Source organism: Dendropsophus ebraccatus, chromosome 3, assembly GCF_027789765.1.
Source record: "Dendropsophus ebraccatus isolate aDenEbr1 chromosome 3, aDenEbr1.pat, whole genome shotgun sequence".
Classification (NCBI taxonomy): domain Eukaryota; kingdom Metazoa; phylum Chordata; class Amphibia; order Anura; family Hylidae; genus Dendropsophus; species Dendropsophus ebraccatus.
The window spans coordinates 33,726,407-33,748,556 of record NC_091456.1 but is presented as its reverse complement, the minus strand read 5'-3'; the positions used below and the strand labels follow the sequence as shown (position 1 = coordinate 33,748,556).

The window sequence follows — 22,150 nt, the reverse complement described above, 5'->3', positions numbered from 1 at the left end:
TATTCTCTATGGGCATCAGACTCTCCTGTGAGCGCGCGCCGGGCTTCGGGCGCTGAAATCTCAGTCACCCGACCGGCTCAGGAAGCGGGACCCAGCGCGATGAGGTAAGTATAGGGGAATCTAACGGGGGGTCGGGAGCCTGTCACCCCGGCACGGAGGGTGACAGGTTTCCTTTAACTGCATATTACAGATGACTCTAGTACCAGCCATTTTCACCCTTGTATGCCCTCCATCAGTTGGAAATTTCAAAAAGTTAAGACTTTCAAAATGTGATGAAAGAAAAATTAGCTATCAACTACAGAATAAAAGAAGAAAACTTAAAAATGTAATTGCAATTGCAACTATTGGAATGAACTAATGAAACAAAATAAGTAAATATCAAATATGTTTGTCCTTAAAAGAGATTAAAGGGGTATTTCAGCAATTAAGAATTATTTGTTTTCACATTTCTTTCATAAAGTTTTATAACGTTGAAGTATTATACCTTTTAATTTTGTCCTTTTTTTTTCTCTTACATTTATAGATTGACTGGTAGAATTAAAGTGACTCTGTACCCACATTCTGCCCCCCCCCCCCCCAACCACTTGTACCTTTGGATAGCTGCTTTTGATCCAAGATCTGTCCTGGGATCCTTTTGGCAGGTGATGCAGTTATTGTACTAAAAAACAACTTTTAAACTTGCAGCCCTGTGTCAAATTGGCTGTGCCCTAAGCTTGCACTACCTCTCCATCCCTTCCTCCCCACCCTCTTCACCATTAGGAGAAATCCTGCCATGAGGCATTCCTAATGGTGAAGAGGGCGGGGAGGAGGGCAGGAGTAGCAAATCCCCATAGAAAACCTTTCCTGCTCTGGACAGTTCCTGTCACAGACAGAGGTAGCAGCAAAGAACACTGTGTCAGACTGGGAAGAATACACCACTTCCTGCAGGACATACAGCAGCTGATAAGTACTGGAAGGCTTGAGATTTTTAAATAGAAGTAAACTACAAATCTATATAACTTTCTGAAACCAGTTAATTTGACAGAAAAAGATTATTCCTTTAAAAAGTATCACCATGCCAAGTGCAATTTAATTATATATATATATATATATATATATATATATATATATATATATATATATATCCACAAAAGCTAAAAATATACCAATACAATGTCACCCTCTTGTCATCATGTGGGGCTGCCTGGTAACGGCCCCTATGCATTAGAATACACATGCGGGAGGCGCAGGGGAAGCATGTAGCTATATGGATCTTTGCCAGCATCAGAGCTTGAACAGCCCTGCCACTCCATGCACAGACATCGGTGGAGGGGTCATGTCACCACTTACTGCTGCCATTGTACAAATGCAAAAAAAAAAAATTACATATTTCTTCAATATAGTTATATTACAAAGTTCACTAAAAGCTCAAAACAAAACTGCAAAAATTAACCAAAAAAAGTAAAAAAAAATAAAAAATGACCAGCCAGTAATTCAGCTAAGCGACAGCACGTAGTGACCTTGATCCTAGCTTATCATAGCAGGAGAATATTGATCATCCTCAAGGCTAATGTGCGGAGACATCTCAATACGTAATTTTAGCTGTGCCAAGGTTCTGCCAATTATTTAGTTACTTTTTATAATGAACGGTCTAATGAGCAGTTTGAACAAAGGAGCCTGTAGTTGGTAGAATGCAAATGTATGATCAAAAATTATGTAAATTGTCAGACCTGCTAATAATACACGGGAAATCCCCTGAACAAATGTTCAAAAAGTATCCTAATGAGAAAATATTGTTCTAATATTATAGAAGGCATGAATAAGGTTTCCAAACACATGTCAAAATTAAGGAAGCATTCCGACTTTACTTTAATTATATATGTTTGTAATATACCCGTTTGTATTATATGATGCCAGGGACAATATCAAGACTACAGTATCTATCATAAGGAAATAGATGTGGGTGTCATGTACTTAGATGCAGAATATTATGTACTGGAAGAGGGGTATTAAATGGAGGTAGGGGGTATTAGAGGCAGGTTAAAAGACGACCAGGAATTCTGGTTTTGTATTTCATAATTAGGACTAGGCAAATTTTGGACTTTTTTGAGATTTGCAACTGACTTCTCTTTAAAAAAAAATTTCATGTCATCCAGTACTTATCAGCTGCTGTATGTCCTGCAGGAAGTGTTGTATTCTTGCCAGTCTGGAAAGCAGGAGAGGTTTTCTATGGGAATTTGCTACTGTTCTGGACAGTTCCTGACATGGACAGAGGTGGCAGCAGAGAGCACCGTGTCAGAGTGGAGAGAATACACCACTTGCTGCAGGACATACAGCAGCTGATTAGTATTGGAAGACTTGAGATTTTTAATTGAAGTAAAATACAAATCTATGCCACTTTCTGGTACCAGTTGATTTGAAATAATTTAGGGGGGGGACCCCTTTAAAAGGAGAAGTCTGGAAAAAATAAGAATTTTTATGCAGACAGGGGCGGGGGGGGGGGTGTAAGGGAAATAATTATAAAGCACTACTTACCTTTCTTCATGCCCCTGAAATGCCGCGTCCCAGACTCCAGGATCCAGCAGGAACTCATTTCCCCTGATTTGGGATGTTGTGACAACTCGGAGGAAAATGCCCAACCCGCCTGATGGATTGCACGCTCAGCCAATCAATAACAGAAAAAGACCCCCGCCCCTTATCTTTATTTATTTTTTTTACTGTTCCACTAGGGGCTTATCTGTGCCATCAATACACTGCAGTGCTGATCAGTACTGCAGTGTATTGTGCCTGTCAGTGTTACACTGGCAGGTATAGCTGATGAGGTTTCCCTTTCAGTGTTACAATGACAGTATCCACTGCACAACCTGCCCCAGTAAGGGTCCTAATACACAGAGCGATTTTTAACGGTTAACGACAAATGATAAATGAGCGCAAATGAGATTGTTTACCGTTAGCTGAAATCGTTAACCATATTACACAGAAAAATAGTCATTAGTTATAATCGTTACTACGATCGTTATTGCTATTGTTACCTTGATGGTTTATGCTGCGTTTACACAGACAGATTTATCTGACAGATCTTTGAAGCCAAAACCAGGAACAGACTATAAACAGGGATCAGTTCATAAAGGAAAGACTGGGATCTATCCTCTTTTCAAATCCATTCCTGGCTTTGGCTTCCAAAATCTGTCAAATCAATCTTTCTATGTAAATGTACCCTTACTTCTTCTGATCCCAGCAAAACAATGAACAATGTGCAATTACACTGAACAATTAGTGAACAAATGCGGAACTTGAGCGACCGAATGTGGAATTATAGCGAACGATTAGCGACGATTAGCGATAAATTTAGGTTTAGATCTAAATCAATGATCAACGACACGCAGAAGATTTTCCGATCGTTGCCTGCAATTACACAGAACGAATATCGTTTTTATTCAAACGATATAACAATTTTTCGCACGATAATCGTCCCATGTAACAAAGAGAAATTTGATCTAATACATGAAGTATTTGCAATCCTACATCTCTTTCCTGCCATCTAGTTTAAAGGAGGATGTTCCCAGCCACCAGGGACACCATATTAGCCGAAAGAGAGGAGGGATTTGATGATCTCTTTCTTAGGCCACAATTTGTGATCAGTTTTAACTTGTGTTTGATATCCTTGAAGCGCTATGACAGGTGAAACAAAGCATTACACAGTTCTTATTAAAAGCAATAGTCTGGCTGTATAATGTGCAGATGAACCAGGTGCCCTTCTTTAGGAAACAGGCACTAGTGATGGAGATGAAATATTAGGACCCTCACTATTTTTTCCCAAGTTTCAGATTAGTCACCTACTGTCTCTGAGAATAACACTTCTACTTTACAAAAGACATAAGAAATCAGGAAATATCATATTGCACTGCATCTAGAATGAGATGAAATTAATAAAATGTAGAGGAGAATAAAATACTTGGAACACAGTTGTATAATAAATGATTAAAAAGAAGAGACTTTTAGTCAAATCTATAGCGGCCTGTTATCGTACAGTTTACTAGGTTTTGGCTCCCCCTGCTGTACGCTGATGGAATATATACATACTAGAAAATATAGTTTCTTGGAGGCTGAAGGTGAACTTTCTTTTGTTTGTTAAATGACAAAATAAGGTTCAGGAGGAAAGTGTTTTTAGAAAAAATCTGAACTCAAGAACAAGAGGACACAGTGAGAGGTTTGTTGGGGGAAGCAATGTTAGAAAATATTTCTTTACTAAAAGAGTAGTAGATACTTGGAACAAACTTCCAGCAGATGTGGTTGGTAAATCTACAATAACAGAATGTAAACCTGCCTGGGATAAACATACATCTATCTGAAGATAATAAGAAGGGAATAGTAAAAGGGCAGACTAGATGGACCCAAAGGTCTTTTTCTGCTGACAATCTATGTTTCTGTTTCTAAATGTTGAGAAGTAGATAACATGAATATTTAGCCTCAAATGACATTTTCCTTATCTAAATACCTCCATAATTCCTCCATATCTTTATAGTGATCGCAATTTTGTGCCTACAATGGCATCAGGTTACAATGTTCTCAACATACAATGGTATATTCTGAGAGGCCATAGTAACTTGAAATATACAATTCTACAGAGAGTCTGGATACATGTCAATAACTGGAAGCTATTACCTGTCAGAGTTTGCATTTCACTGGTATAACATCTGTATCACTCTGTATGCACTGATTGGCTGCATCCTTGCAGTACGGTGCAGCACTACATGTTCTTTACTAATTTGGCTGTCCAGACATGATGGGAATTGTAGTTTTGCAACATCTGGAGGGCCGAAGGTTGCCCATCCCTATTCTCAATGTATCATACCTAGTGAGCATCAGCTGCTAAGATATAACTTTATTAATCCTGTAAGGTAAAATGGGGAAAATAATCCAAATACCCAAATTGATGATTTTTGATCACATCATACATCAGAAAAAAAAATATTAAAAAGTAAAAAGACCAATCTTACCCAAAATAATATAGATAAAAACTACAATGATCAATGCAAAAAAATTGGTCCTCATACAGCCCAATAAACTAAAAAAAAAAATTAAAAGAAAAAGTTAAACATTTTAAAAAGATATGAAATAAAACAAAAGTAATATAAGTTGGATATTATGCTTACCCACAGAATACAAATAACAGGTAATTGTTACTGTGAAGTGCACTGCATAAAAAACAAAAGCCCCCCAAAAAGCTGCAAAAAAAAAAATAATTTAAAGTAACTTGAATTTTATCTAACAATTTTTATTTTTTTCCATTTCACCCTATATTTTGTGGTAAAATGAAAAGTGTCACTGCAAAGTACAGTTTAGTCCCACAAAATAAAATGATGGAAAATGAAGAGTTGTGTCTTCTATAAAAAAAAAATTGGCTGCAACCTTAAAAAGGAACCTGTCACTAAGACATCTAATCTATCGCCATCATGTTATAGGGCAGAAAGAACTGAGCAGATTGATATATTACTTTATGGGAAAAGATTCAGTAAAACTTATAACAATCCCCGATCATTCTGTTAAGGAGTCCAGTGGGCAGAGTCACTCAATAAACTGGACTCCTTTGCATGAAAACATCAGTGATTTCAATCAAATTACAAGGTATACTGAATCTTTTCCCATAAAGATATATATCAATCTGTTCAGCTCCTTCTGTTCTATAACATGATGACAATAGCTTAGGCAGTATCTTTTTAGTAACGGGTTTTCTTTAAGGAGTTAAGAATCATGAGTGGTGTAAGCAATATGTCATCTTATTCATATAAGCAGCATCTAGTAATGGAATATCTGAGTGCTTGAGGCATAACAAGTTTGATTGTAGATGAGAAAATCATACCGCATATGGTTAGATCATAGCCTGTCCATTGTTCCCAATTATTTTTCAACCATCCCATATCAAGACTCTTAAAGTAACAGGTCTTTGTAAATGCTTTCCGGACTCCTTGAATAATGGAATGAGTCCCATACCCTCATCTTTTGATGGTGCTCATAACTTTTCTATAAAGAGCAGAAGCCTTGGCTGGGATGTATTCTTTACGCATAAGCTTTGCTGTATAGCGTTCTCAATCAATATGAGATACACTTAGAAAAATTTGCTTCAGGAGATGCAAGCGTCAGTAGTAAGCCTTTAGAAGACCATCTGCTCCTGTATAGATTTCTTCCATTATGTGCGGCATATTTAGTGGAAACTTTCAGTACCTTAGAGATGGATATATTGTGGGTGCATTGACTAGGAAGAAAATACAATAGTGTGGGTCAACAAAATTCAATTGTGCTAAAACCTTGGAAATGTCAATTTAATAGAAACATTGTTGTGATGACTTCTAAAGGGCTAGCATAGGCAATCCAATAATCCTGATCCAGGATTTATTCCCAGCAGTAACGTAGCTATAGCTCACGCATAGTAATATTAGAGAACCATTTACTTACGAACAGAAAAATTCTCTCTTAGTAAAAGTAGAACCTGCTAATATCAGTTTAGTGGAGAATATCATATTTGCTCCATTATAAAAAGACTTTCAGACCGATGTAAAACATGCAAAGCTGCAAAACCTTAATTGTTTTTCCCACAATGGACATTTGTGACCCATTCATAGGACAGGTGGTTACTAAATAATTGCTGGGCCCCCTGGAGTTACTGGTACTGCATAACAGCAATAGGCGGCAGTAGTGGGGTCCTACTTATGGGCCCAAACCAGGCATAATATAATAAGGAATCTTATGTGGAAAGGGGCATCTGAGTCCCCTAAGGCACCCGGGTGCAACAGCTGCCTCCAAACCCGCTGTAGCTATGCCCCTGTTCCTCCCTGCAAACACATTGCTCACTAGAGCAGCAATGATCCCATTGACCTGTAGTCTGACTACATCTACCTTGATTTAGCTTTGTCAGGATTTAAAGGGGTTATCCAGTGCTACAAAAACATGACCACTTTCTTTCAGAGACCACACCACTCTTGCCTCCAGTTCAGGTGCAGTTTGCAATTAAGCTCCATTCACTTCAATGGAACAGAGCAGCAAAACCCTGCCCAAGCTGGAGACAAGAGTGGTGCTGTCTCTGGAAAAAAGTGGCCATGTTTTTGTAGCGCTGGATAACCCCTTTAAAAGCAAAGCCAGAAAACTTCCCCAGAAGGAAAAATGACCCATCATAAGATTTACATAACACTCTCTCGGCACCCCTGCAGCCAATCAGCTGGTGTGGAGCTTTTTTGAATCTGTCTGTAATCAGATATGCTAGTGAGGGCCATTGTGCATTGGAGGTTGGCCCAACACAGGCAATTCAAAGATAACTCCTCAACCCTCTCCCTGCCCCCCGTGACACATGCCTCCTCTTCTCATTCAGTCTAGTCTCTAGGCTCTTTCATAGCCTGGCCTTCATGGTCATTGCCCTGTGGTCTCCAGCACCACCATTAGAGCAGAGATACCCACTGTCATTGCACCCTGATCTCCAGCACCATCATCAGTGAGCGAATATCCCCGGCCGGGCCAGGCTATGAAAGAGACTGGAGGCAAGCCTGAATGAGACGAAATGGCACGCGTCACGGGGGGTAGGGAGAGGGTCGAGGAGCTATCTTTGAATTGCCTGTGCCGGGCCAACCTCCAGTGCACAACGGCCCTCATTAGCATATCGGATTACAGGCAAATACAATGGGAACCAAGCGTAAGATTCAAGAAAGCTCTACACCAGCTGATTGACCGCTCCGACAGTCGTATGTAAATCTTATTACCAGCCATGAGGTGGTACATTTGCTTTAAAGCATTGCTTTGAAGGGTGGCACTGCTTTGCACATCCCTATTCTCATTGGAGCATGAACGGCCTATAAATCACCACACACCATTATCATGCTCTCCTAAAGGAGAACTATTACCTCTTTGATCTCTTGTCTACCAATTTAATAGAGCAGTCCTATGAAATAAAAAAAAAAAAAAAAGACAAGAGGGTGCAGAAGCATAATAAACAAAGTATACTTACCTATCCTCGTGCCTTGTAGTGCCGTTCTGGGGTCCAACTGACAGCCACCGGCCTCGTGCAGCTCTTCCAGCTGCAATCTCACATACCTGGCTGAGAGGCTGCCCGCTCAGCCAATCAGTGACTGGGGTGGGATTGCCCCAGTAACTAACTGGCTGAGCAGGCAATTTCTCAGCCAGGTCATAAGGTTGCTAAAAGAGACGGGTATGGACAAGCCAGCAGCCTCACAAGCTTCCAGCCAATCCGAATAAATTGCTTTGCCTTTGTTCCTAGAGTAGATTCACTCATCCCTAGTTATGACCTCTCTCCGGACTGTTAACTGCTACCATAATGTGTACTGGTGGTCTCCCTTCTGCAAGAAAACATTGCAGTATCTGCAGTTATGGTGTTGAATATTTTACCACTGTAAGACAGGTGCATTATTATTATTATTATTATTATTATTATTATTAATAAATCACTCTTGATTCCAGGCGAAGTATCATATTTGTCCTATTCTGTTTACACACAACACCAAAACCAGCCGCGTCATAGTGGCCACTCTCTATGACACTGGTCTAGTCACTTAGGGTTACTCTGTATTAAAGTGGCTAAAGGATAAGTAAGATATTCTGCGTCCTTGAATGTCTGAGCTTTGCTCCCCCCAGGCAGCTGGTCCATAGGACACAGTGAGATCTGAGCCATGAGAAAAGAGTTGTCAGATCAACACACGAGTAGTTTAACTGCTTCTGTAAATCTGACTCAGCATCAGAATGAGCAAATTGTATGAGACAGAGAGTCTGGAAGCTACTTTCATCATGAAACAGTCTGTTTAACACCTTCCATTCAAGAACCTACTACACCCATTATAAGGGTCTGATAAATGATTGCATAACCTAGCAAATACTGGCATTCTATTTGCCACACATCATGGTATACAAAATCTATATACTTAAACCAAATACTCGATTTTTCTTGTAAATTACTTTCAGGACCGGCCTTAGGGGTGCACGACCTGTGCAACCGCACAGGGTGCATTACTCCAGCAAACAAAAGGGGGGCGCCGGGCCGGCTGTTGCCCCGACCCTGTAAATTATAAGCATGTCTGACATGCTTATCATTAAATTGTGCGCCCTGATTGACAGCGGGACAAGCCATTGGCTCATCGCGCTGCCAATCACTCTTGACATAGCAGACGCGCCTGCATGCGGCATGTCTGCTATGAATAACCCTGCCGCCACTGGAAGTGCAGAGCGGCCTCTTGTAACCACAGGCATCGTTTTGTCTGAGGTCACAAGAGGCCGCTCTGCACCTCTGAGGACGGCCATGTTATTCATAGTAGACGTGCTGCGTGCAGGGGCATCTGCTATGTAACTTGTCCGAAGGAAGAAGAACCTGCCGCCGGAAGCCTTTAGGGACCGGAGCTCAGGGAGGAGAGATCTGCTGGGGAGCCCTGTGAGAGAGGTGAGTATGGTTTTATTTTTGTTTAACTTATGGGGGTTGCTGCATGTGGAGGGCGCTGAACGGCAGAGGGGGTGATAAAAGGGGGGTGCTGAATGAGGGGGGTTATATATAAGGTGGGGTGCTTAACATGGGGGAAGTGTAGAAAGGGGGATGCTGCACATGGGGGAGGTATATAAGGGTGGTGCTGCACATGGGGGAGGTATATAAGGGTGGTGCTGCACATGGGGGGCTGTATAAGGGGGATGGTTATATTTTATTAGGGCTGCACAAAGGAGTCTATACTATATAGGAGATAATATATAGGAGAACAGAAGGGCCAACGACTATATAGGGGCACAGGGGACCTAAATACTATTATGTTCTGGAGCAAGGAGCCTAAACGGTTTGGTTTCTCTGGTAGATTCTGGAGAAAGGATTCATGGCGAGGAGAAGAATTTAAGATGGCACAGGCTGGCCAGAGAAAAATAGGAAAAGTGAACGACGCCTGCTGTGAGTCACTAGATGTAACTGCACTCTGTTATAGGGTTGTAGTGATAGTGGTCATGGTGTGGCGGTATTATGTAGTTGTATCATTGGTAATATTCAGCTGAAGTATGAAGGCAATATGTAATCACTGTATAGTGGTAATATTTTTTGGCAACAACATAATATGCATGTATTGGGGTTCTTGATACTGTATGGGGAGACTTGGCATGTCCATAAAGGGATCTATGTGGACAATACGAATCATTTTGTGTTCCCTACACAGTATATGAGCTGCTTATATTCTGATCTCATGGCCTGTTGACTCTGATAGCTTTGCGTCATCTACCCTAAGGCCGACCCTGATTGCATTATGTTAATGATCATTAAATCATTAGGCCCTCAATGGCAAGAATCCCATCCGTCATTTGTGCCAACCACGATCCCGCAGGTGCGGAGCATCATTGTAGTGAATAGATATGAGCGAGTGATAATGTCTACAGGTACAAATGCCCAGACGGAAGATTTACAAAGTGTTCTGGTAGCAGAAAAGAAAAAGAAAACTGCTAAATCCCTTCCTATACATTCTAATGCATAAATGACACCATTGTGTGGGGAGGGAGAGGAGACACTGGTGGACTACACAGGAGCTGGTGGCAAGAGGAATAAAGGCGAATAGCGGTGTCTTTTTAATGTTTGTTGCTTACTGGGGAACAAACTACAAGAGGGACTACCTATAAGGGGGATACTACCACTGGGGGGGGGCTACCTACAAGGGGGGTACCTTCATAGGGATACTACCTACAAGAAAGGGTATATCTGCCTACAAGGAGACCTATCTACTCAGAAAACCTGTCTACCAACTGGAGAAACCTATATGAGGGCACCTGCATACATCTCCCCAACCAACTTGTCACAAACAGTTTAAAAAACCCCATTGACTTACACAGTGTTCACACCATTGTCACTGGTTTGGAGCCTCCATTGGTAGTTCCGCGAGATCTAAAAAGGATTGTATTGTTCAAGGTTGAAGGTCAGACACACGGCCATAGTCCATTATAACATAATGGGGTCCATCAGATCAATACAGGTGCACTTGTTACTTTTCACAATGGCCCACTAAGACCTGAAGCCAGCTCTGCATGTATCCAGTGTCCAGTCAAGATTCTTTCTGCCCACCAGAGATATACAGAACACGTGCACTATCCATTCTAATTACATTATTAACTTTGCTGTCATAACTGTAGACACAGGACATATAAATAAGACCTTCTAGGCAATGTGTAGGCCTTAAGAGATAGACCTTAGTGACACATGATTGACACCAAAATATCCGCTTCCCATTATTGTGCCACAGAGAGGGCCCAGTACGCCAGTCTTAATCAGAGTGTATTCATGGAAACAGGAAAGATGTACTGAATATTTATTTAGTACAGTGGATCCAAAGAAAACATAAAGAGGCCACAAGGCCCATCCTCCATTATGTCACATGGGCTAGGCACTTTTTTTTATCCCTAAAAAGCATGAATGTAATTATGTACAAACTTTTCAATGGAAACTAGTCTTACCTTCTGTAATACCCATTTGAGAATGGCACTTTTGCAGTTCTTCATTGATGGCATGGAAACATCTTACAGAGTCACTGTCGTTATAATTTCCTATGTTTAGAATCTTTTTTATATATTTTTTTCCCCAAAGAGTCAGAACACAGGAAGTGCCATGTTTTCCATGAGAACATAAAAAAAATATGTATTTTGCAAACTGGCTTTATATTACATCTAATTTAGATTTTGAAAGTTATAAGACAGTGACACTTTAATGAGGCACCTGTCCTCACACAGACACAGTGGGGGAGATTTATCAAACATGGTGTAAAGTGAAACTGGCTCAGTTGCCCCAGCAACCAATCAGATTCCACCTTTCATTCCTCACAGACTCTTTAGAAAATGAAACGTGGAATCTGATTGGCTGCTGGGGGCAACTGAGCCAGTTTCACTTTACACCATGTTTGATAAATCTCACACAGTGTGTGGAACGGAAAGCGCGGCAGCGTGGTCCTCTCCATCGATCATTCCTCTCATCGGTTAGGGTCTGAACACTCAGATCCCAAACAATAAAAACTTTTGACATTTCTCTCTGACATAAACAGAAAAGTGCAATGGCAACCTGTAAGCGCTAGGACTTTACCATATATATTCCCCTCCTTTACAGAGAACTGGTTCTAGAGAATACATTCTGATCAAATGGTTTGCTTAAAACCGAATTTTTTTATACATTTTTTTTTTCAGTTTCAAGTATCTATATCGTGTATAGGATGTGGGGAGTATATATGGTAAGTCCTAGCACTTGCAGGTTGCTGTTGCACGTCTCTGTTTCTGTCTGTATATTATGTGTGCACCTGCATAGTGTGAATAGCGGTATTGGTGTGCTGGCCATTGTCTTTTTTTTTTATTTCTCTTTCCAATGTAAAGAGTTTTTTTCTTGTGGCAGGTACACTTTAACATGTCAAAGGTAACTTTTGAAACAATCCCTGTAAAATTGTGAACTGCGAACAAGACTGCGTAAACCACATTTTTTTCATAAAAATCCTTGAATTCTTAAATAGGATTTTGTGATTTATTGCAGAAAGAACAGTTTATTTTCTGCTATAACATCATAAAAGAGCAAGGTCAGCGAAAAATCACTTTCAGAATCAGCTGGAATAGCAACAAAGTCTTCGTCTTTTAATGGCAGCAATGAAATCAGCCTCTGGACACAAGAAGCTCACCAAATCCAGTACTGGTACTCAGTGCTGTATTCCAGGGGTCTCCCACTATGCATGAATTTTTTACAACACAAAAGAACTTTGCTGTGGAAAAAAAAACAAAAAACTTTTTACATTAAATGCTTACTTTATTTTTACTTAAAGGAGAAGTCTGTCCATATTTAAAATCCGGCAACTGGCATGGGGGATTTGATTATAAGTACGAACTTACCTCTCTCCGTGCCTGTGGTAATTGGCGGGGCCAGCCTCGGGACCCCTGCTGGAAGGCATTTTCCCCCATCGGTTTGGCCATTCCTGCCAGAAAATGGTCAGGTGCCAAAAATCCAGCACACCTAACCTTTCTGGAGACTGGCACCTTATACTGTCAGCCGCACCCATCATTGGATGCAGGTTTGCTAGACTTTATTATAAGATGTAGGTTCACCTTAAGGCTATGTTCACACATAGTATTTCTGTCAGTCAGTCTTTTTTCACTGACAGGGCAAAATTATAATTACAATTTGCACAAAATTTTGTTTTTTCAACCCACTCCTGGTTTGAGTTGAAAAAAAGACTGACCAAAATACTATGTGGGAACATAGCCATACATTGTGTGAACATAGGCTAAAAGACATCCTAAGATTAAAAGTTAGCAATTATCCCAAACATTAGTGATAAATAACTAGTCAATGGAAATGGAATCACTATGAGAACATAGGCTACTTGTCCCCCAAGTGAATGGTGCTGCAGTGTGCATGCTTAGCCTTTACACAATGCACTCGCTTCGGGGCTTAAAAAAATCTTTAGATGGCTCATGGATTATAAATGGAGGGGAAGCAGAACAACTGCACTGCTGCTGCATTCACCTAGCTGACAAGTAACCTCTGTTCTCATGATTGGTGGGGGTCTCAGCAGTCAGCTACCTATCCCCCCATCTTGTGGATAGGGGATAACTTTTTATCTTGGGATAACCACTTTAAGACATAAAAAAAGAACATAAAATGTTTTATTCAAACTAAAAACATTACGGGTAATTTCATTTTTGCCAAGTGACACGCTGTTCTAAAAAAATATTTTCTGAGTTACAATGCTAACAACTTTCTTCAGTTATGCTGATACAGTATAGATACTTCTATTTCTTGCCGGGAGTCTGAGAAACATTTAAGTTAAAGAACTTAAATAAAACAATAATGAAAGCGTCACTAACACTAGTTTTGACACGTTAAATGGTTTTGATCGGTCGGGGTCTGTGTGCTAAGACCCCCTCCGATTGCTACATATTTTACTCCCTGGTTTGCGGCTTGATCCAACGTATTGCAGAAGAGCTCCACTATAAATATATGGAGCCTGACTACGGCCACAAGTCTGATTGAGTGTATCCAGCGATTGCTAAGGTTCTCAGCGCCAAGACCCCAAGTGACATTTTTTTTGATATGTCTATTAGGGCCCTATTCTATGGGATGATTATCGTTCAGATTATTGTTAAGTCGTTAGAACCAAAGAGATAATCGTTCGGTTGAATAGCAGTTAACAATTAATGGCCGAAAGAGAAATCATTGATTGTTTAATACGTCCTGGACCTATTTTTATCGTTGCTTGTTCGCAAATCGTTCGTATTGAATAAGAAGTCGTTTGGTCTTTGGCAGTAGTGACGAACGCAATAGCAACGACAAGACGACCGCAAGAATGATCATAAGTAACGATTATCATTCCATGTAAATGGATGAACAAATTCAGGTCTTTCGCAAACCCGAACATTTTGACAGATCCTCTCAACACTATTCCTGAGTACTTTTAATATACTATTAAAGAGTATTGGAAAATTATTTCAAGTTACGTAAAAAATACTCAATGTAATATAAACATGTTTAAAGCATGAAATGTATAACATTAAGGCAGCTAAAAACAAGTAAAATATGTAGATATGTGAAGTATTTCCTCTCCTAGATAAAAAAAATTGCAGTGTCAATTTTCCATAGGTCACCTGAAAAACTGAAACATCAAAAGAAAAAAAAAGTCTTTAAAACTTATAAAAATATTAAAAATTAAATAAAATTTTGGTTTAAAATTCAGATCCGGCCTCCAGCAGCTGGTCCAGTCACATATATATAATACAAACATTTGTGCAAAAGTGCAAAGTTCTAGACACTGATTTAGCAGCACAGATAGAGATGGACCTCTGTTTCCAATATGTTATGAGTGTCTATCGGCACAAAGAGTTGTAAGGCTGAGGCGGAGGAACCTTATTATATATGAGTTTCATCTTTCTTCCAGTTGTTTGGATATCCAGGTCTTTGGTAATTGGAATGTTCCATATGTTCCAGGGGAACAACAACGTCATCAGGATGATGTGGTGCTTTGTTTAGTTCTACCACTCGAGGTACCACCACCGACCAGCGATCTACAAAGCATTAAGACATTGGGTTATAGAAGAATCCATTACCATTTATGATATAGTCGCTCATACGCAAAACTTCCTGAACATCTTGCTGTGGAATTTTGTAACTTCGAAAGGTTTATGGTTAAATTCTAAATTCTTTTGGTTTCCATGGAGAACAGTGCACTGTGGGATCACAACATTAAAGTGTCCAAAAAAAATAAAAAAAAAATAAAAATGCAAGGCCTGAGGCAGGGTGTACATTTGGCAAATTAAAACATTAAAAAAAAAATGGATGAAAGAAAGTTACCAGTCTTATAGCCCTGCTTGAACTCCGTAATCAGTGCAAAGCAGGTAACGGCATCCAATGCGGTTATAAAGTGAAAAATGTAAAAGTACATTTTATTCCATCATGGCCTACAAAGACAATTTGTCTTTGTATACCATGATGGAATAAACGCACTTTACAATTTGCACTTTATAAATCGCCTTGGATGCCGTTACCTGCTTTGATTATTAAAAAATTTTTAAAAAATTAAAAAAGTAGATCATCCAGTACTGCGTAAAAACATGATTTTTCTTCCAAACGAATAAAATCAGAAACACAATATCAGCAAACCTCCAGCTAGAGATCTTTGCATTTCGAGCGCATGCAGAATTGTGATCATCAGCATGTTGAAAGACCACAATCAGCTGACATTGCGCATTTTGGCTGATCACTGTCTTTCAACATGTGCTATTACACTAAACGATTATACACCTGAAAGGTCAGTAATCGGCCGAGTAAGGACCTTATTAGATGGCCTGATATTTAGGAGCAAGTGAGTGCCGACCTGTCATATAAGCGCTTACTTGCACCTCCTTCCCTGCTCGCAGTCTGTGCTATTACATGGCAGGGAGAAATAGGGAGAGCTGCTGGTACAATCTTTAGATTGTCCGTGGAGCCCATAGAAGATGGCGTCGGTCTCCTGCCACCGCTCCTGTTATGCAGAGCAACGACTAGCAGACTGTCGCTATCGGTATCTTGTTTGATACAGAAAGCTAACGATCAGCCGACATCGGGCACGCCAGCTGATCGTTGCCTTTCTGCATTAGGTATTACAAAAAATTATTATCGTCCGGAACGGCTTGTAATTGGCCAAGTACAGTCAATAATTGCTTTGTGTAATAGTACCCTAAGGCCTATAATCATTTAGTGTAATAGGGCCTTTACCTGCTCTACTCCCCGGCACTCAATTCTTGGACGCAACATCGACAGCATAGTCCATCTATTGGTTATCGCATACAGATGTGGTTTCACCCGCATGCAATGATCACTACAAGCATTTGTCCCCTTCTTATCTCAGGAAGTATAATTTTGAACAACACAAAACTATATCATACATTAAACCTCCAATAACACGGAATACAATAACTGTACGCATATTTTCTATGTAATACAATATTTAAATGTTAACCCCGATTGCCATGAACTCTATTTGGATGATAAAGGGCTCATCCATTAAACACTGTATGAGCATTAGGAGTTTGCTCAATCGGAATCAGAATTTTACTGTTGTCAGTGGAACGTTTGATGGATCATTTACTCTTAGAATTAAAAACATGCTATTAGCAATAGAACTAATCCATTAAGCATCGCAAAGTCACAGTATGCTAATAAAGTGAGGACCCCACGAGCATGGAGACAGCAGAGCAAGTTATAAAAATCTCTATTCCCTCCAGTTCAAATCCAAAGTATTTACTGGATAAGTTCCCGAAGGCTTACCTCTACGCAGACGCCCCACGGTTTGTGAAAAACCATAATACTGGTAAGTATCGTATTTCCCAGGATCCTCATTGATGATGCCAAGATTCTGATTCCAGTGAGACCAATTCACTTCATCCACCCTAAAGTAAAGATAGCAAATTAGAAAGTTAGATTTACCAACCAAATCTGCTGGAAGTTTGTTCCAAGTATCTACTACTCTTAATAGTAATAGTAATAGAAATATTTTCTCACGTTGCTTCTGACCTTTCTCCCAACTAACCCCTGACTGTGTCCCCTTGTTCTTAAGTTCAGGGTTTCCCCCCCCCCCCCCCCCTAAAAACACTTCCCTCCTGAACTTTATTTAGTCATTTAAAGGGGTAGTTCACAAAAAAATGATTTTTTTAATAGAAGAAAATTCAAATCAACTGGTGTCAGAGATATATACCCGCCACTGTGCATCCCCCAGTAGTATATTTACCCCCTTGTGCTCCCCCAAGTAGTATATAGTCCCCCTGTGCACCCCACAGTAGTATATATCCCCTGTGCTCCCCCAAGTAGTATAAAGTCCCCCTGTGCACCCCACAGTAGTATATATCCCCTGTGCTCCCCCAAGTAGCATAAAGTCCCTCTGTGCACCCCACAGTAGTATATATCCCCTGTGCTCCCCCAAGTAGTATATAGTCCCCCTGTGCACCCCACAGTAGTATTAATATCCCCTGTGCGCCCCTATATAGCCCCCTGTGTGCTCCCTGACTTATATATACCCCCCTGTGCACCCCCCTTTTATATAATCCCCCTGTGCACCCCTGTTATATATATCCCCTGTGTGGCCCCAGTTATATATATACCCCCTGTGTGCCCCCAGATATACATATACCCCCTGTGTGCCCCCAGATATACATATACCCCCTGTGTGCCCCCAGTTATATATATACCCCCTGTGTGCCCCCAGATATATATACCCCCTGTGCCCCCAGATATATATACCCCCCTGTGCATCCCCTTTTATATAATCCCCCATCACTTTGCGCTCCCCCAGTTTAAATATACCTCCTGTGTGGCCCCCCAATTATATATACCCCCCTGTGCACCCCATCCCACCCCAGTAGTATATAGGCCCCCCCTGTGTGCTGCCCCCCGTTATATAGCCCCCCTTTAGGCTTCCCCCTCCCATATAGCAAGTAACAAAAAAAAAAACACTTTATACTCACCTGGGTCCGCGCGTTCCTCTTCTCTTCACCTCACTCTTTTGGCCGCAGGCAGTGCTTTGCCTGCGGTCACAAGAGGCCGCTCTCCCCTCTCGCAGTGTCGGCGCTGAGTGACGTCACTCAGCGCTGATACCACTGCGGGAAAGCGGCTTCTTGTGACCGCAGGCAAAGCACTGCCTGCGGCCACAGGGATGACTGACAGGGAGGGAGCCAATAGCTCCCGACCTGTCAGTGCCGCTGCCTGTACCTATGAGCGCTCGTTTGAGCGCTCATAGCTACAGTACAGAGCGCCGCAGGGGGGGCCCTGCAGGGGGCGCCATGGACGGGTAACCTTACCCATCCCGATGGCGCCCTCCTGGCAGGCTGGTGGCCGGAGCCCTGTGTGACCGCAATGGTCGCACAGAGCAAAGGCCGGCCCTGCTCAGGGTGGGCCCCTTTAACTAGTGGGCCCGGTGCACGTGCACCATGTGCCCTCTGGTTAAAGCGGCCCTGCAGTCATTAACACCTTAAACGCCTTATTGCGACGTTTAACTGTAAGTGACAGGAGCAGCTCCTGTAACTTAATCGATCGGGAACCCTGCAGTGGGGGTCACAATTGCTTTCACGGACCGCCGGAGGTCTCTTACCTTCCTCTGTGCGGTCTGATCGGCGCTCTGCTGATTGAGTCTGCCACAGGCAGGCTCAATGAGCAGAGCGCCTATAACACTGATCAATGCTATGCCTATGGCATAGCATTGTACAGTGTATGCAATCTAGTCCCAGCGGGATTTAAAATGTGTTTAAAAAAAAAAAAAAAAGGAAATGTTTTAAAAAATACCCCAAAGCCCCTCCCCCAATAAAGATTAAAATCATCCCCTATCCCATTTTATAAATAAAACATATAAAAATAATTAGATAAACAAACATATAATATACTGAAACGTGCATAATTGTCCGATTAAAATATAACAATCGCCATCCCGTACGGCGAACAGCCTAAACGAAAGGATGGAAAAAAGTGCCAGGATTACCGATTTTGTTACATTATATCTAAAAAAATTTATAAAAAGTGATCAAAACGCCCGAGCTACACAAATATGGTATTAATAAAAACTAGAGATCATGGCACAAAAAAATTACAGCCCATAAAGCCCAGTAGGCGAAAAATAAAACTGTTATAAGCGTCACAATAGGCCCATTTTATTAATAATTAATTGCAAAAAAAAAAAAAGGATTTCATAAAAAAATATATAACATTAGAGAATCTGTTTAAACCTGCATATGGTCGTGTTCTGACTGACCTATAGAATAATAGTATCATGTTGCTTTTACCATATAGTGTATTACGTAGACACAGGAACCCCCCAAACATTACCATATTGCATTCTTTTTTCCAATTTCACCAATTTATATTTTCCTAAATGATATTTTTGGGGTTCCATCATACATGTTATGGTAGAATGAAAGACGGCATTACAAAATACAACTACTCCTGTAAAAAACAAGCCCCCAAATGGCCCTGTAGATAGCCCTGTAGGGGAGGAAAACGAAAACGCAAAAATTAAAATTGGCGCGGTCCAATGGGTCATTTTGGGCCTGGTCCTCAAAGGGTTAACACAGTTGAAGGTTTCGATCATGTCCCTCTTTGTCTTCTTTCATCCAGACTATACAGATTCAAATACTTGAGTCTTTCCTGATATGGTTTATGCCTCACACTAGGGATGGTCCGAATCTTCCGAGGTTCGGGTTCGTATGAACCCGAACGCTCGGCTTCAGATTCCCGCTGTCTGCCTGCTCCGTGGAGTGGGTGGATACAGCAGGAGGACCTATGGCCATGGCTGTATCCCAGTTTTCCAGGTAGTCCTCCGGCTGTATCCACCCTCTCCACGGAGCGGGCAGACAGCGGGAATCATTGCAGAGAGTTCGGGTTTGTACGAACCCAAACCGAAACAGGTTCGGACCATCCCTACCTCACACCCTCCACCGTAATTGTATCCCGTCTTTGGACCCGTTCTACTTCATCAGTATCCTTTTTTAGGTGAGGTCTCCAGAACTGGACAGGTTTATGAATGAAGTTTACTAATACATGATGCAAGTGATATTTTATCCTATTTTTTCCTACAGTTTTCTTCTCTAAAATGTTTGACGTAAATCTATCCTGGCATTGGAGTCGATGGGACAGCAAATGATCTTTGATAGGTATACACATACAAACAATCCTATTTATAAAAGATGTGGCATGGCTGAGTTTGTACAATACGACATCGCCTTTGGCATAAATCATCATATCACAACACGTTATCCACGGATTAACAAGGCACTGTAGATAAACCTAGTGAACTGCCTTAAAGGGGTATTCCCACCTCAGTAGCCAGTGCTCCATTCACCTTGAGGCCCCATAGAGAGGACAATTTTAGTGGGGATCCTAGCATTGTCGCCGCCATGTGCACATTGTGGCTGTACCTGGTACTGCAATTTAGTTTTAAAGGGAACTGAGCTGCAACACACATATGTACAATGCTCTGCCAAAGTAAGCAACACAGTAAATACAGCACTATACTTCGGTGATACACACAAGTGCCAGGGGTAGGACTCTAATCATTCAAATCTTTATGGCCTGCCCCAAAAATGTCAGTGTTAAAGGGGTATTCCAGAATAACAAAATATTTTACGTGTTGATGGGGCTGGAGTAAAAATTAAAGGAGATGGAACAGGAACTGCAGACAATTTTTTTTTTTTTACACAGCAGCCCTATTGACAATTTTTTTTTATATTGGAATACTCCTTTAAAGTCCTCGAAACCCCCTTTAATACTGGTATTATATTTAAGGCAAGGTTCACACTGCGTTTTTGCAATCCGTTGTTTTCATCAGTTTTTTTGCAAAAAATGGCTGAAAAAAAACGGATCCATTTGTGTGCATCCGTTTTCATCCGTTTTTTACATTGATTTCCATTGTAAAAAAAAAACTGATCCTTTTTTTGACGGACACAACAAACGTAGCTGACACTACTTTTGTGTCCGTTAAAAAAAAAAACTGATCCGTTTGGATCCGTTATTTATTACAATGGAAGTCAATGGAAAAATGGATCAAAACGGATGCACACAAATGCATGTTTTTTGCAAAAAACAGATGAAAAAAAACGGATTGCAAAAACGCAGTGTGAACCTAGCCTAAGGAAACAGTCACATGGCAATATTTTTGGCCTGTTAAGTTCATATGTTTCATTGGAAATCAAGACATATATAAACTTAGCAGTAACCAAAAGTAAAGCCACATAAATGCAGCCTTATGTGGATTTTAGTTTTAGATTTAATCTACAGTATGTACTAGGCTTTCCTATACTGAGATCTACAGTACCTAGTCTATACTGGGCAGTTTACCCTGCTAATTATTGCTCCTAAATATCTGTATTGTTATGTTTCGTTACATTATATGTAATGTATAAGCATTCCTTTTTGACTTTGTATATTTTTATGTATTGTTCAAAAATATTTAGCAAAAAAAAATAAAAAATGTATAAAACTAGTATCATATACCATGAATGTTAATCCTCTACCACCAAATACTTTACTCCGATTTGCACATTTTAAGCAGAGTTTTGATGAACCGAGATAACCTTTTCATTACGAGCCGAAATTAGCACAAAAATAGAGAAGGGTCTAATGAGGTCTAATTATGAATCAATAACAGATATTCCATTAAATACTGTCATAATTGCCAGTCACTGCCTGTCTCTCATATTTACCAGAAGATTTAAATGCCATCTGTTAATTCATGCTGTGCCTTGTGGTATAGCTGGAGACTTTATTAATATGCAAATGAGGACCCACCACAACCCCCACTCTAATGATCAGGAGCGATGCCCTTGGGAACCTATTTGGCCTTACCACTTTTTATACAAGTGCAATGCAAATGCCAAGAGCCACTTTAACCCCTTAAGGACAGAGCCTGAAATGGCCTTAATGACAGAGACAAATTTTATGAATATGACCAGTGTCACTTTAGTCATTAATAACTTCGGGATGCTTTTACCTATCCGGCTGATTCTGAGATTGTTTTCTCGTGACATATTGTACTTTACATTTCTGGTAAATTGGAGTCGATACTCATAACAAATCTTTATGAAAAAAACCCAAATAATGTGAAAAAATGTGAAAAAATGCATTTTTCCAACTTTGAAACTTTTTTGCGTATACAGAAAGTGGTTATACCACATA

At 40.6% G+C, this 22,150-nt stretch overlaps 1 protein-coding gene across 1 annotated transcript in view; it reads right to left on the bottom strand.

Moving 5' to 3' along the window:
• Positions 1–12,530: 12,530 nt before the first annotated feature.
• Positions 12,531–22,150, bottom strand: part of TRPV4 (transient receptor potential cation channel subfamily V member 4) — an 81,273-nt gene continuing 71,653 nt past the window's right edge. The window contains exons 15-16 of the mRNA XM_069961359.1: positions 16,763–16,884; positions 12,531–15,021 (exon numbers count right to left, since the gene is read on the bottom strand). Of these exons, the coding sequence (XP_069817460.1) occupies positions 14,867–15,021; positions 16,763–16,884 (277 nt within the window). The 3' untranslated portion in view covers positions 12,531–14,866. The remainder of the gene's footprint in view (positions 15,022–16,762; positions 16,885–22,150) is intronic.